This window comes from Poromitra crassiceps (genome assembly GCF_964638095.1).
Source record: "Poromitra crassiceps genome assembly, chromosome: 11".
NCBI classification, from domain to species: Eukaryota; Metazoa; Chordata; class Actinopteri; order Beryciformes; family Melamphaidae; genus Poromitra; species Poromitra crassiceps.
In genome coordinates this window covers 13,436,493-13,451,835 of record NC_139643.1, presented here as the reverse complement: position 1 = coordinate 13,451,835, position 15,343 = coordinate 13,436,493, and the positions used below count along the sequence as shown (strand labels likewise).

The window sequence follows — 15,343 nt, the reverse complement described above, 5'->3', positions numbered from 1 at the left end:
TCTCTGTTTTTAATGAGGAAAAACACTATATGGACACACAGCCTAAAACAGCATCGATGTAGGATACATGCAATATGGAGGACTGTTTCCATGGCTACCGCTGGTGTGCTGCCCTGCCTTGTAACCTTACTGAACTTATTATTTTTTTATTTTTTACAGAGTGTCACCTATGCCAACTGTCCTCTAGCCTCCAGATCCCAGCCAGACTCCACCTACCAGGGCCTCAGTCCAGACACCATGGATCAGAACCAAACATACTCTACTTTGCAGCCAGATTCCACCTACCAGGGCCTCAATACAGACACCATGGATCAGAACCAAACATACTCTACTCTGCAGCCAGACTCCACCTACCAGGGCCTCAATCCAGCTACCATGGACCAAGACCAAACATACTCTACTCTGCAGCCAGACTCCACCTACGAGAGCATCAATCCAGCTACCATGGACCAAGACCAAACATACTCTACTCTGCAGCCAGACTCCACCTACCAGGGCCTCAATCCAGCTACCATGGACCAAGACCAAACATACTCTACTCTGCAGCCAGACTCCACCTACCAGGGCCTCAATCCAGCTACCATGGACCAAGACCAAACAGACTCTACTCTGCAGCCAGACTCCACCTACCAGGGCCTCAATACAGACACCATGGATCAGAACCAAACATAGACTACCCCCGAGCAGTGCCAGTTTTAATGTCTTTTCAGACCAAAAGCGAGTAATCGGTGTGAATAAATTGCATGGTGATGAAAAACAAACAAACAAACAAACAAACAAAAAACATATCTAAGGGACTACTCACACCCAAATCAAAATTTCCTGCGATTTTCTTTTCTGATTTGGTGTGAATAGTTCCATATGTTACAGGATAATTCCTGTTTTTTACACCCTGGACCTTATTTCCAGTTTAAAATATGATGTTTTACTCACCCAGAGAACTTTGGTTTCATTCTCGCCATAGAAGATATTCAGGTCCGAGTAGAGTCCGAGGTATTATGAGGATTCATGCAACAGGATGTAGGTGACAGGAAACCACAAGAGCTCTTCACACAAACTGACATATGACACAGAAAGAAATCATCCAACTGCAGAGTAAGAATAAACACAACCCAACCTACAAAATCTATAGAATGCTATAGAATAATAAGCTATAGAATAATACACAAACCTACAAAATCTATAGAATGCTATAGAATAATAAGCTATAGAATAATACACAAACCTACCAAATCTATAGAATGCTATAATAAGCTATAGAATAATACACAAACCTACAAAATCTATAGAATGCTATAATAAGCTATAGAATAATACACAAACCTACACAATCTATAGAATGCTATAATAAGCTATAGAATAATACACAAACCTACAAAATCTATAGAATGCTATAGAATAATAAGCTATAGAATAATACACAAACCTACAAAATCTATAGAATGGTATAGAATAATAAGCTATAGAATAATACACAAACCTACAAAATCTATAGAATGCTATAATAAACTATAGAATAATACACATACCTACAAAATCTATAGAATGCTATAATAAGCTATAGAATAATACACAAACCTACACAATCTATAGAATGCTCTAGAATAATAAGCTATAGAATAATACACAAACCTACACAATCTATAGAATGCTCTAGAATAATAAGCTATAGAATAATACACATACCTACAAAATCTATAGAATGCTATAATAAGCTATAGAATAATACACAAACCTACAAAATCTATAGAATGCTATAGAATAATAAGCTATAGAATAATACACAAACCTATACAAAATCTATTCACCTTATGTTCAGACGATGGGGTGGGCCAAATTCTTTCAGGTCGTGTTAACACTTCCGGCGGTCACGGCGCAAAATACAAATGAACGTCATGAAGAAGAGAGTTGTTTTTGTAGCGGACAGTGCAGGGGGTAAAACAGCCTACTACTTTGAGCTCGGTACACAGCCAGCAAGCAGAGTATCCACTGTTAGCCAGGTCAGATAACGTTATCGTCGACAATGACGAGCACTTTCTTGTAAAACATACCTGGACTCCAACAAAGAAAGCTTCAGATGGTTTTCTCTCCTCCGAGCGCAGCTCAAGCCATTTACGTCTATAAGACCCGCAGACGTTAACGTAATTCCCTGGAATGCGAGAATTAACAAGCCAGTTACATGGCATTGCATTCTTAGACATTGCCATTTGCTTTTATTTGGTATGTTACATACAATTGGTTAAATTATTAGTTTATTCAGAGTTAGATGATATTGGAGCAGCCAGCCATTTTTTTTTTCTTTTCTTTTTTCTTTCCGGAAGTCGTCACACGACCACACAACCGGGTCAAATGGACGTGGCTACATAAGGTGAATAGAATGCTATAGAATAATAAGCTATAGAATAATACACAAACCTACAAAAGCTATAGAATGCTATAGAATAATAAGCTATAGAATAATACACAAACCTACAAAAGCTATAGAATAATAAGCTATAGAATAATACACAAACCTACAAAAGCTAGAATGAATAAAGGCAGAAAGTCACAACAATGACAACTCTAAAGGTCATCAGGTGCTGAAGTAACATAAAACCAATCAATCTAACAAGAAATGGAGGACCGTGTTTGTGTGTGTGTGTGTGTGTGTGTGTGTGTGTGTGTGTGTGTGTAGTGCGTGTGTACGTGCGTGTGTGTCTGTGTGTGTGTTTGTGTAGTTTGTCTGAGTCACATGACCTCCTCTCTCTACTTAAAATACTAAAGTGGAACAAATAGACTGTGATCCATCCAGTGTCATGTGACAAAGTGTGAATATACTCTGTTCTGGTTCCATGTTCTCCTTCAGGGATCAATGCTTCTCTTGTCATGGGAGTGGTAGCAGGAGTTCTGCTCCTGGCCACCTGCAGCGCTAGAGTCTCAGTCTGCATCTGGAGAAGCAACAATGATGGTGAGTGATGAAGAGTTTTCTACCTCTCGACATTTTATAACACTTTCTATGACGCCCATGTCTATAATGCATTTCAACCAGAGAGACACCTTTCTAGAATGACAATGCTTTATTAGATGATTAGATACATGAGCCTGTAGGCACAGAGATATAGTTTTGGCGATTAGACTCCATCATGACGTCAGCTTGATTATGACGTCATGATCAGCAGGGGTAGATCAGCCAGGAATAGGAATGAAGATCCCCCCCGTGGAGTCTAGACCTGGTGGTGGTGACAGATGAGGTCTTGGTGGCGAAGCTTCTGAATCTGAGATCTCAGAGGACTGGAGGAGAATGGGGTGGAGGCGGGTCGCAGGAACGTACTGAAAAGCAACAGATCACACAGAGAAAGCGGAGAGCTTTTAGCTTTGACAGCTTGATGGTGATAGGCTGAATGGGAAAAGGTGTCTTACTCTGATTGGCCTAAAATGAACGAGACCTCCCACAAACAGTGACGCTAGATAGAAGCGGGAAAAGGGGTGATTGATGACGTAATTTATCAATGAGTGGGCGTGACATTAAAAGGTTTTCTCCTGACAGGGAAAGATGTGAATGAGGACAGGAGGGATGAATGAGAGCCAGTGACAACTAAAGGGTTTCTCCTAGAACAGGAAAATGCAGGTTGATTAAGAAGTGGGTATGAGAGCTAGAGTTATATCCTGAGAGTGAAAGAATGAAAAGTGAGTGAATGAATGACATTAAGGTCTCTCTTATAGAATTTTCGCTCTAGCTACATTTATACAAATACTTATAATGCATTAAGATCTGCTCATAGCACTGTATAATAGTTAGAAGCACTCATTATGCATAATGCTTTCTAAGAATAATCACAACACATTATAACACATTTATTTAGCAGCACGCTGAAGAAGGCCTGTTTGTTCCGTTGTAGCTGACTTTGCTCAGATGATGGATTAAACCTTTGAAAGGACATTCAAGTGTGTTGGCTGTTCTCTTCTTTAAGTCATATTCTGTGCCTTGCACCTGAGTTTTTTAACGTTTGGTGAGTGTGCTCGCTATTACTGTGGTTTGACATCACACAGAGGCAGGATAGAGAGACAGAATACTTTTGCAAGGCACTGTATGCATGTTACATTCTCATCAGGGTCTGAGCCCCCATCGGTCTGCGGCCGGTTGCACAAAGCACCTTAAGTTAAGATTTTCCTTAAGAGTCTGAGTTAAGGTGTCCATACAATAAAATTGGTTGCACAAAACACCATTAAATCTTCTCCTTAAGGTTATACATTTTAAAGAAAACATAAGCACAAGATTGAATTGGGTGTTCTGTGCAGCCGATTGTATTTTATGGACACCTTAAGTCGGACTTTAAGGAAAATCTTAACTTAAGGTGCTTTGTGCAACCGGCACCTGGTCACCCCTGAGTGCTTGACTTAACTTTCTCTTTATGTTTCATTTCATCAATCTTCAATCATACCATTGAGTAATAATGTATCATCTTGTCTGTATTTCAGTGCACACACCTGCTAAAAGTATGTTTTCTCCCTTGCCCCCCCCCCCCCCCCCCATCCCCCCATCAGTACTGTAATGTAATATTATAATTTTTGACCTGCTCTGATAAAAATCAGTCACATTGACCCTTAAAACACATTTTGAGTTGTATACACTGTTGGAAAGAGGAGACTGTATGCTTTCTGGTGATATCAACATTATCTTTGTAGTCTAGAAATTGAGTGAGATACACCGCTTTAGGCTTTATGTCATGACTGTTTCCAAACTATGTTTTTGAGAAAAACGGCCTCAAAGTTTGACAAAGTAAGCTAGTTCTGCTTGTCACCCTAACTTTATAAGCTTCAAAACTACATTTATCATTCAAATTTCACAACAATCTTTACACAGAATGAAAGCCATATGGTTTATTTTACTACAATCTGATGAAACCCCAAAACAGCCAAAATAAATATTGTCCTCATAAAATCATGTTTCTGCACAAACGGGCCTCTGCTAAATGTGACTGATTTTGTCAGAGCAGGTCACATACAGTATCTGTTGATTCCATGGATTGCACTTAAGACAAAGCAGAGGCCAGACATTAGTAGTCAATCATTATGTTTCTTATAATATTGCTGTTTTCTCTCTTTTTTCTCTTCTTCTTCTGCAGCTTTGGAGACGTCATCTGCCAAAGCTGCTCGTACCTGATCAGTTATCACAGTGAGTATTCATCATAAACTATTCTCTGCAGATCTGCATAACTGCTGTACTGGCATACATATAAGCAGAAACTCTATCTTTTTACTAAATCTTTGATTTCCTTTAGACTAAAACACCAGTTAGAGGTATAATTCACATGAGCTGCTGATGAGGATTCAAAGAGTCGTTCTAACAACATTTTCACTCTCAGTGTTACAGTTTCATTAAACAGTTGGCGTTGAGTTTTTAATCCTTAATCTGATGGACAAAAAAGCATATTGCATCATTCTAGATCTAGATGTTATCTTTTGATCCGGAAATGAAGATCCATACAATATGAAATCAAATAGAGTGCAGAGTGTAAACAATAACAACTTATCGTTGTCCGTCTGTTAATCTTGACAGGCAGTCAGCGGAGATGAGAAGAGGATGGTGAACTCCATTAAATGACAGAGGCATCTACTGTAGATAATTACAGCCATTTTCTTTGGAATTTGCAACAAAACTGGTTGAGATTTGAAGTCATAGGATCTGTCAGAAAATTGTTGGGCAAATCAAATTGTTAAAATGTGCAAAATTGCCTGCCAAAGATGAATATTTCTGGTTGTTTCTTGGATAATTTCCCTGCATTAGTGCGTGACCCTGCCTCCATACTGTATTGTTGCTACTATTAAAGGCAGGTAGTTGTTTGCTAACTGAGTGTCAGTAAGAACTGGCAGCAGCATGACTGTACAGGTAAACCCTCCCCTGTAGGAGGAGCTACGTCAGCAGAGCACTGATGCTGCTACAGCTGTTTCCGCACAGCGTTTGTTGTGAGGGATTATGATCAGGGAACTAACAGAGTGACACTTCCTGCTGAGAGACCAAGGGGGTAACTCCAGTCGTGAAAACTGAAGCCAATGAAGTGTCTTAAACTCAACAGTCTGCAAAATGGAGTCAGATTGTATAGAAGTCAATGGGAAAATGTCCTTACTTCTCACTTGATTTATGGCCTCAGTTTTTGATCTCAATCACTAATTTCAAGTCTTCTTCAACACAGCATGATGTTCATTTTGTAAATGATGGTCTAATTTAGAGTAAAATAGACAATAAAGCAGGTAGCCTGTCAAAGTGATTTTGCGCAGCTCTCCGATCATAAATCAATCGCCCTTCTCATCCAAATTCACATCACTTATGGCTCGAAATAATAAAGATGGCGACTATGAAATTGTCAACCTCAGTGCTTCAAAACATGGTTCCAAAAACCAATGGGTGAAGTCACAATAGCTACGTCCATATTTATTATACGGTCTATGTGACAGACACAGCATTTTGGTTTGTCAATTCATGAACAATATATTTTTTGTGAGTTTATAAATCTCATAATGAGTTTGTTTTGTTCAGTTCAGTTCTTCTTGAGGCTGCTGTGGCTCAGTGCTCTGCTCTGTCATTGTAAAGTCGTTCATCTATATAATGATGTGCAAAATTATCTCCGATCTGCATGTACAGTTTAGAGCAGTGCTTCCCAACCTTTTTTGTGTTATGTACCCCTTGAGCTGTTTTACCATGCCAATAATACCCCTCACTCATGCGTGTCGATAATTCTCCTACATTTGTTATATTAAACTTATATTAAACTTTTAGATGACCTCTCCAACACATCTCATTATTAAAATAATTTTAATGACTCATCTTTAATACAATTCTGACAGTTTTCAATTGGAAAAAGTAATCCGTTTTTACCATTTTGGAAATACATTGTAATCCCCAATCTTTCCAAGTACCCCCTGCAAGCTGCTGACGTACCCCTAGGGGTACACGTACCCCTGGTTGGGAATCACTGGTTTAGAGTATGTAAAGTTTTCATTTAGAGTTTTTCTTTTTTTAAGTTTTGTATTTGGTGAACCGCTTTTGTTCTTCGTTAGAAAATTACATTACCCAGATATTGTGTGTAGATGTTTTACTAAATAATGTTTATTTTAAAATCCAATGTTGTGAACTGTTCCTGTCATTTATTATATTTTGGGGTGTGCACGTGCGTGCGCACGCACACACACAATATTATCTTTGGAGTGGTGGTGGGTGTCTTTCTGTTTTACATGATTAGATACTTTTAATAGCATCTCTTTTGTTATTTTATGTGAATTTTATCATTTTCCCTTTGTCTCAATGCTTTTAATGTTTTATGTAAAGCATTTGTATATAGATAGATAGATAGATAGATAGATAGATAGATAGATAGATAGATAGATTGATTGATTGATTGATATATAGATAGATAGATAGATAGATACAGTAGATAGATAGATAAATATATAGATAGATAAATAGACAGATAGATAGATAGATAGATAGATAGATAGATAGATAGATAGATAGATAGATAGATAGATAGATAGATAGATAGATAGATAGATAGATAGATAGATATGTATATATAACTTGCCTTGCCTTGATGAGGGTTTTTGTTCTCTTTGCAATTGAGACAGAATTGTAAACGAAGAGCTGTCAAGATACGATTTTTGCTTTTAGGTGTTTGATTAAAGAAAGTATGAAACCCATTAACAAATACTGTCATTGTGTTACTTATGAATGGAATTATAGTGAATAAAGGACCCCTGGAGGTCCCCAGACCACTCTTTGAGAACCACTGACCTGGACTATTCCTGTATGGGACTCCTGCAAGGCCCTGTGACCTAAAGGGTTGCCAGAGGTGGAAACTAGGACTTGAGTAGGTTTTTAAGGATTTGTACTTTTTAAGTAACCCTTAAAAAGTAAAAAAAATTAACCCTTTCTATAATGCTATAGTTTTACTCTTACTTGAGTAATTTTAATAATTAATATTCTACTTGAGTACTTTTAAATGTACACTGAGTAAATCAGTAAATTCAGATTTTAATTTTTGCACACCGCACTATATAAATAGCAGGGTAGCATTGGGACTGCTCGCTAACAGGTCCAGAACCCCAAACTGCTGGATCATGCTCAAGACTGGCCAATTGAATTAGACATGTGTAGATGATCAAATTGTAAGGATCCCCATCATCAGATTAGTTCAGAAATCTCAGTATCATTGAACAGTGCTGATAGCCATGTAGCTAAATGGATGTATGTGATTGTGATATTGCTGCTGCTAGCACCTCTAGCTCGTCTGGCAAAGGAGAGAATCACCAAACTGAGCATCCCTGACTGCATCTGAACCAGCTGTTCAGTATGAAAGACAAGACAGACAAAGACAGGGACAGCTTACGTACACTGGTGGTAACTTGGTAGATGTGTGAAATGTATTAGGGTAAATAATTAACATATAAAACATTTAAAGACTAACACAAATTTACTTTTACTCTGGTACTTTGAGCACTTTTGAATAGGTTACTTTTTTACTCACTTGACTAATTTCCCGGACTAGTAATTTTACTTGTACTTGAGTATTCTAAAGTAACAATACTTGTACTTGAGTTTTTTTTTACTAAAGTACTGTCAGTACACTTTCCACATCTGAGTGTTGCCTGTAAGCTGCTTCTAGCTCCACCTCCCCCTCATCACCACCAACGGAAGCAAGAACATAAAACCACACGCTTTCTCTGATACACACGAACAGAGAGAGGAAAATAAAAAGGTCACGTGTGTGTGTGTGTGTGTGTGTGTGTGTGTGTGTGTGTGTGTGTGTGTGTGTGTGTGTGTGTGTGTGTGTGTGTGTGTGTGTGTGTGTGTGTGTGTGCGTGTGTGAGAGAGAGAGAGAGAGGAACTTCACTTTTTCATGGTGGGAATTTCACTTTTTTTGTCATTTCCATAAATTAGAAACTCTTTGCCTTAAATAGCTCTCTCAGATCAAAAGTTATGAGTATTTTAATCTGTTATGTGTCTAAATGTAAAACATGAGAAAAATGGCTTTAAATATCTGTGGCATTCCACCAAAACCATAAAAGTAAATACTTTGCCTTTTGTGTTATGAAAATAATTGTTCACCATGATACGGAGATGAAAGTCACCAAATCACTCAAAATCTCAAAATACCTGCAACACTATTGTTCACCCTCCTTTTGCTCATTGCAAACAATGTGCTGCAGCTCCATGTGAAGGCTTTCTGCAGGCCACTGCAGACGTGTCTGTGTTTGTACATCCGGTACAAGGCTGAGCAATACTGTCTGTGGCCGTTCTTGGAGAACTGCAGCGGAGAAGAATAACATTCTCTTTAATTTAAATAATATATACATAGGACATAATTCGATTTTTGTGAGAACCTGCAACTTGAACTGTATTCGAGGACAAACTATTGCTGGTTTTGTTGGGTGAGTAATACAAAAAAAAACATAATCGAGGGGCTCTATTCTCCCCCTGGCCTTAAACGCTAAACGCTAAACGCAAAAAAACAAGATACCGTCATGTTTTTACACCCCGGAATGCGCTTTAAGCTTAAGAGGCATGACGCAGTGCCAGAATAAGCCAGAATGGGCATTTCGGTCTTAAATAGCAGCCTAAGGTTCACACCCTAAGCACTCCCCCCCCCCCCCCCCCCCCCCCCCGGATTTTTTTATCCCATTTTTATCCCCCATTAGTGCTAATTTAATTTATTTATCCTGGTTGCTGCTCCACCCTCTGCCGATCTGCGGAGAGCTGAAACTGGCTGCATGCTTCCTCCGAGACATGGGCAGTTAGCCAGCCGCTTCTTTTCACCTGACAGGGGAAGCTTCACCGGTAGGACACAGCACGGAGGATCATGATATTCCAACGAGTTCCCCTCCCTCCGAACAGGCGGCCCGTAACGACCAGAGGAGGAACCACATCAGCAACCAGGATATTGCATGTTTTTTGTGTGGGGTTCCTATATGAAGCAAACCCCCAGGGGCCACGGGGAGAACATGCAAACTCCACACAGAAAGGCCCTTTTGACGACCCCAACCGGGCGGTGGGCACGCACGCATTCCTTCAGCGCTCACAGCGTCCCAGGTGGGAATGGAACCCAGGACCTTCTAGCTGTGAGGCGACAGCGCTTACCACTGCACCACCATGCCCCCCATGCCCCCTATGCCCCCCCCCCATGCCCCCCCAAAGTGCTTTTTTCAGTTAGAACGCAATGAAAATCATGTTGAGAGCGCTTCCATTGTGCACAAAACACAGCGCACGGAGCGTTTTTTTTGCACTTTGTTTTGTTTCCCCCTGCAGTTGTTAGGACAGAACGAATACATTGACGGTAGCCAGCTGGTTTTGTCTGTTTGATGTTGTTCACTGACATGAAAGCCAGATTATGGCCAATTCTGGCAGCACCGGAGGCTGAGGATCCCTCTGGGAGGAGAAAAGGTAGGATGAGTGGAAAGACGAGCGCTTTTCCTAAAAACAAATATTTTTCCGCTTTAAACCGCCCAGAGCGCTCCACCAAAAAAATTAGATGCCACCACCATTTAAACGCCAGGTGCGTTCCTTGAAAGAGGAGCATGTTTAGCACGTCCTAGAGAATGAATTGCAGAAAGGTGCTGGCAGCTCCAAAAACGCTTTTGGTGTGAATGTCCCCTAAAGCGATCTTCCCAACAGCTGTTAATTTTGTGGTTCATTTTGCTGGTTTTAAAAACCAGGTCTTATTCAGCACCTACGTGGTGACACAGCGCAATGATTCCCCCTCGCTTGTCTCATCAACAGTGCTGTGCTGGAGACAATTCTTCCATGTCCCAAAAGTGAAAAGAAGATGTGGCCAAAACAGAGGGACTGAATGGAAAACTATCCATAAATCAGCTAAATAATAGATAGAGTTATTTGCCAGACACTATTGACAGACACTATTGACAGCAAAACAAACAGGTTTATTAGCGAACGTGTATTGACGATGCGGTGCGAGCTCCATTCCAAAGCAACTCTCAGTTCTGTCTGCATGCAGACTTCTCCCTCTCTCTCTCTCTCTCTCTCTCTCTCTCTCTCTCTCTCCCTCTCTCTCTGTCTCTCTCACTCTCTCTCTCTCTCCCTCTCTCTCTATCTCTCTCACTCTCTCTCTCACTCCCTCTCTCCCTCTCTCTCTGTCCCTCTCTCTCTCTCTCTCTCTCTCTCTCTCTCCCTCTCTCTGTCTCACTCTCTCTCTCACTCAGGGGCGTCATGCAAGCCAACAATCTGAGGGGGCGAACTCTGGCGCCGGTAGGAAGCCAGATTTAGAGGAATATCTCATTTTAAATTAACAGACTGAGCAGGTGTAACCATAAGGCTATTTTCCAAACTGCTCAGCCTCCTGGAAAGATCCATAATCACCAGACTAAGTACATTGCCACTGCCCAGGCTCAATTGCTTTGACAAAAAAGGGAGACCACATGTTTCAAAGCAAAGTAACACAATCTTTATTTTGGCTGTATGGTATTGCCTTTTCAGAAGGTAGAAATCTTTCCTCAGGGGTTCCCAACCTTTTTTGTGCCAAGGACTGGGGAAAAAAAGTTGCGTATGTAGCCTATACAGCAGAGGTCGCCAAACTATGGCCCGCGGGCCAACTGCGGCCCGCTGCCCGTTTTTAAGTGGCCCGCCATGAATTTAGGGGGGGAAAAAGTTAAAAAAAAGTTAAGAAAGAAAACGTTTTTTCGTTTTTCTGTTTCAAAGTTTAAAACGGGAAACGGGGGAAAAAACGGAAAAACAAAAACATTAAGAAAAAGAAACTGAAAAACAAAAACAAAAAAATGGATTCCCCCCATTTCGTTTTTTCAATTTAAAACCATTGAAAATGGGTTATACTTGGGCACCCTGACATGGTCTATTTATAAAAAATATATATATATACTGAATGAATGTTTAATACTATGTTATGTTAAATTAGCTCTGTCTTAACCTGTTGGCACAGGAAAAGAAAAGTTGACATACAGAAATACCCATTGTAATAGGTGAGCACATCAATAAACTATGTGTCATATATTTATTTAGGTAGAAATTCAATTTTTGATGGCACAAGGGTTTTCTGGTCCAATTTTTTTGCCGCGAAAACTGCCGCGCTTAATATTGTTTGGCCCGCGACTCCTTATATTTTTCTGTATGCGGCCCTCAACCAAAAAAGTTTGGCCACCCCTGCTATACAGTATTTATGTTTTTGTTTTAACTACAAACATACATAAACGTAAAGTTGAAACTATGTTTCAACTACCATACACAGCCTATAATATTATAGCCTATGTTTATTAAAAATAAAAAATAAAATGTACCTCTCAAAAATCAGTTACAATGGGCATGACGCTTCTGCTCTCACTCCCTCTCTCCCTCTCTCTCTGTCCCTCTCCCTCTCTCTCTCTCACTCTCTCTCTCTCTCTCTCTCTCACTCCCTCTCTCCCTCTCTCTCTGTCCCTCTCTCTCTCTCTCTCTCTCACTCTCTCTCACTCCCTCTCTCCCTCTCTCTCTGTCCCCCTCTCTCTCTGTCCCCCTCTCTCTCTCTCTCCCTCTCTCACTCTCTCTCTCACTCCCTCTCTCCCTCTCTCTCTCTGTCCCTCTCTTGCTCTCTCTCACTCTCGGGCTTTTCTGACCGGACTGGAGTCGCTCTGTGGAATCAGAGCTTGAAAGGGAAGAATGTGATTGGTTTACTGGAGATCACCAATGGCCGCAGTTGTGAATAATTCTATGCTTAAAAAGACATGGTTAAATGTTAGCGCCGCGCATTCTGCTATTTAGCTTCAAGGAACAATTAGGGAATGCGCGTGACCACGCCCACTAATAGCGCTGTGCCATGCCATAAACGCAAAGTTCAGGCCAGGGGGAGAATAGAGCATGTTTTATAACATCAACCTGAAGTGACAGAAATCCAGCACATCAAATGTCGTTTCACAGGTTTTAATGAATCATCTGGGAGCAGCAGCAACGGACGTTTGCCCTGTTCAATTAAACAAATAAATAAAAAATAACTGCATTTCCCTGTTTCTCTAAACAGTTTAAAGGAAGTGCAGTACTGTGGTTAGGATGGGCCCTTCTCAGATCTGCATGAGCTGACCTGGTTTTGTAACAGGTCAGTGAATCTGATTAGAATTTAATTATAATAAATGCATAGAAGACCCCTGGGGGACCCCGGACCACACTTTGAGAACCACTGACCTAGACTATTATGGGATACTGCAAGGCCCCATGACTAGTGTTGCATGTACCTGCTGCTTCTAGCTGCTTGTTTGTCGATGAGCCATTTTTTGAGTTGAGCTTTAAATGACGCAAAAGTTGGTCATTCTCTTATTTGGGCTGACAGGCCGTTCCAGCTGAGGCCTCCCTGGACGCACAGTACATTTTGTGAACTGCACCTCGCAGTCCCCTCTGGTGGCAGCCCTATGCCAAGACTACCATTAGGCTTTATTTGTATAAACTCCCCCAGGGGAGGCAGGCATAGTCCATGTAGGGTTTTATACATGACACATGCTTGTTTGAAACACTTAAAATTATCGAGGAGAAAAAAAAAAAAAAAAATTTTTTGAGGATGTTACAGAGATGGTACCTCTATGGCTTTTTGTCAAGTACCTTTATGGCTCTCTTGTATACATAGCTGTTGTATAGTTTTGAGAGTTGTCACACCTGCGGAAGACCAGTTTGTGAAACAGTAATCAATGTGAGATTGAATCATACAGTACAGGTAAGTCTTAGCAGCACCGACAGTCAGGATGTGTCTAATTTGTTTGAAATTTTGTAAATTAAACTTAATAGTATTTGAGACCTTCTTAATCGACTGCAAAATGACTCTGAGGTTCCTCACCCCCCAGGAACACACTGGCAACCGACACAAATTAGACCAAAGACACCCATTGGATAAGATTCTGTCCAAGGGTCCCCGATCTGATAAGATTTTTGCTTTTAATGTTTGATTACAGACCGTTTATGAACCCCATAAGCAACATAATCACACACTACATCCTGCCATTGTGTTACTTATGAATTGAATTATAGTGAATAAATAGAGGACCCCTGGGGGACCCCGGACCACACTTTGACAACCACTGACCTAGATTAGTGATGCTGCAAGGCGGCATGGCTAGGGTTGCATGTATACCTGCTGCTTCTACCTCCACCACCACCACCCCCCCCCCCCCACACACACACACACACACACACACACGCATACACACACACACACACACGCGCACGCACACACACACACACACACACACACAGACACACACACACACACACACACACACACACACACACCCATCACCACAGACGGACAGCAAGAACATAAAACCACACGGTTTCTCGGAACTGGTGATACACATGAACTAAGAGAAAAGAAAAAAATACACTTGTAACGTGTGTGTGTGTGTGTCTGTGTGTGTGTGTGTGTGTGTGTGTGTGTGTGTGTGTGTGTGTGAGTGTGTGTGTAACGTCTATTTAACTCAGTCTGTCAATCTCATTTTAATCCAACGTAAATTCATATTTATCATCCACAGAACACTTCACCACTCATGTACATCGATTTGATTGCACTTGCAACTTTGTGATTGTCTTTAGTTATCTTCGTACTTCTTATATCTGTATATTGATGTGACCGCTACGCTGCATACAGACACTAAGACAAATTCCTTGTATGTAACTTGCACTTGCATAGTGTGGCAATAAAAGTGATTCTGATTCTTAGTAGGCACCGCTGGTCAGTTGATGTTTTCTTAGTAGGCACCACTGGTCAGGTGATGTCTTCTTAGTAGACACTACTGGTCAGGTGATGTCTTCTTAGTAGACACTACTGGTCAGGTGATGTCTTCTTAGTAGGCACCGCTGGTCAGGTGATGTCTTCTTAGTAGGCACCACTGGTCAGGTGATGTCTTCTTAGTAGACACTACAGGTCAGGTGATGTCTTCTTAGTAGACACTACTGGTCAGGTGATGTCTTCTTAGTAGACACTACTGGTCAGGTGATGTCTTCTTAGTAGGCACCACTGGTCAGGTGATGTCTTCTTAGTAGACACTACAGGTCAGGTGATGTCTTCTTAGTAGACACTACTGGTCAGGTGATGTCTTCTTAGTAGGCACCACTGGTCAGGTGATGTCTTCTTAGTAGGCACCGCTGGTCAGGTGATGTCTTCTTAGTAGACACTAAGAAGTAGACACTACTGGTCAGGTAATGTCTTCTTAGTAGGCACCACTGGTCAGGTGATGTCTTCTTAGTAGACCCTGCTGGTCAGGTGATGTCTTCTTAGTAGACACTGCTGGTCAGGTGATGTCTTCTTAGTAGACACCGCTGGTCAGGTGATGTCTTCTTAGTAGACACCGCTGGTCAGGTGATGTCTTCTTAGTAGGCCCCGCT

The 15,343-nt window shown here is 40.9% G+C and overlaps 1 protein-coding gene across 1 annotated transcript in view; it reads left to right on the top strand.

Moving 5' to 3' along the window:
- Positions 1-1,064: 1,064 nt before the first annotated feature.
- Positions 1,065-15,343, top strand: part of LOC310784841 (major histocompatibility complex class I-related gene protein-like) — a gene marked incomplete at both ends in the record, with an annotated part of 40,832 nt that continues 26,553 nt past the window's right edge. The window contains 2 exons of the mRNA XM_083645879.1: positions 1,065-1,095; positions 2,846-2,947. Coding sequence (XP_083502005.1) covers positions 1,065-1,095; positions 2,846-2,947 — 133 coding nt within the window. The remainder of the gene's footprint in view (positions 1,096-2,845; positions 2,948-15,343) is intronic.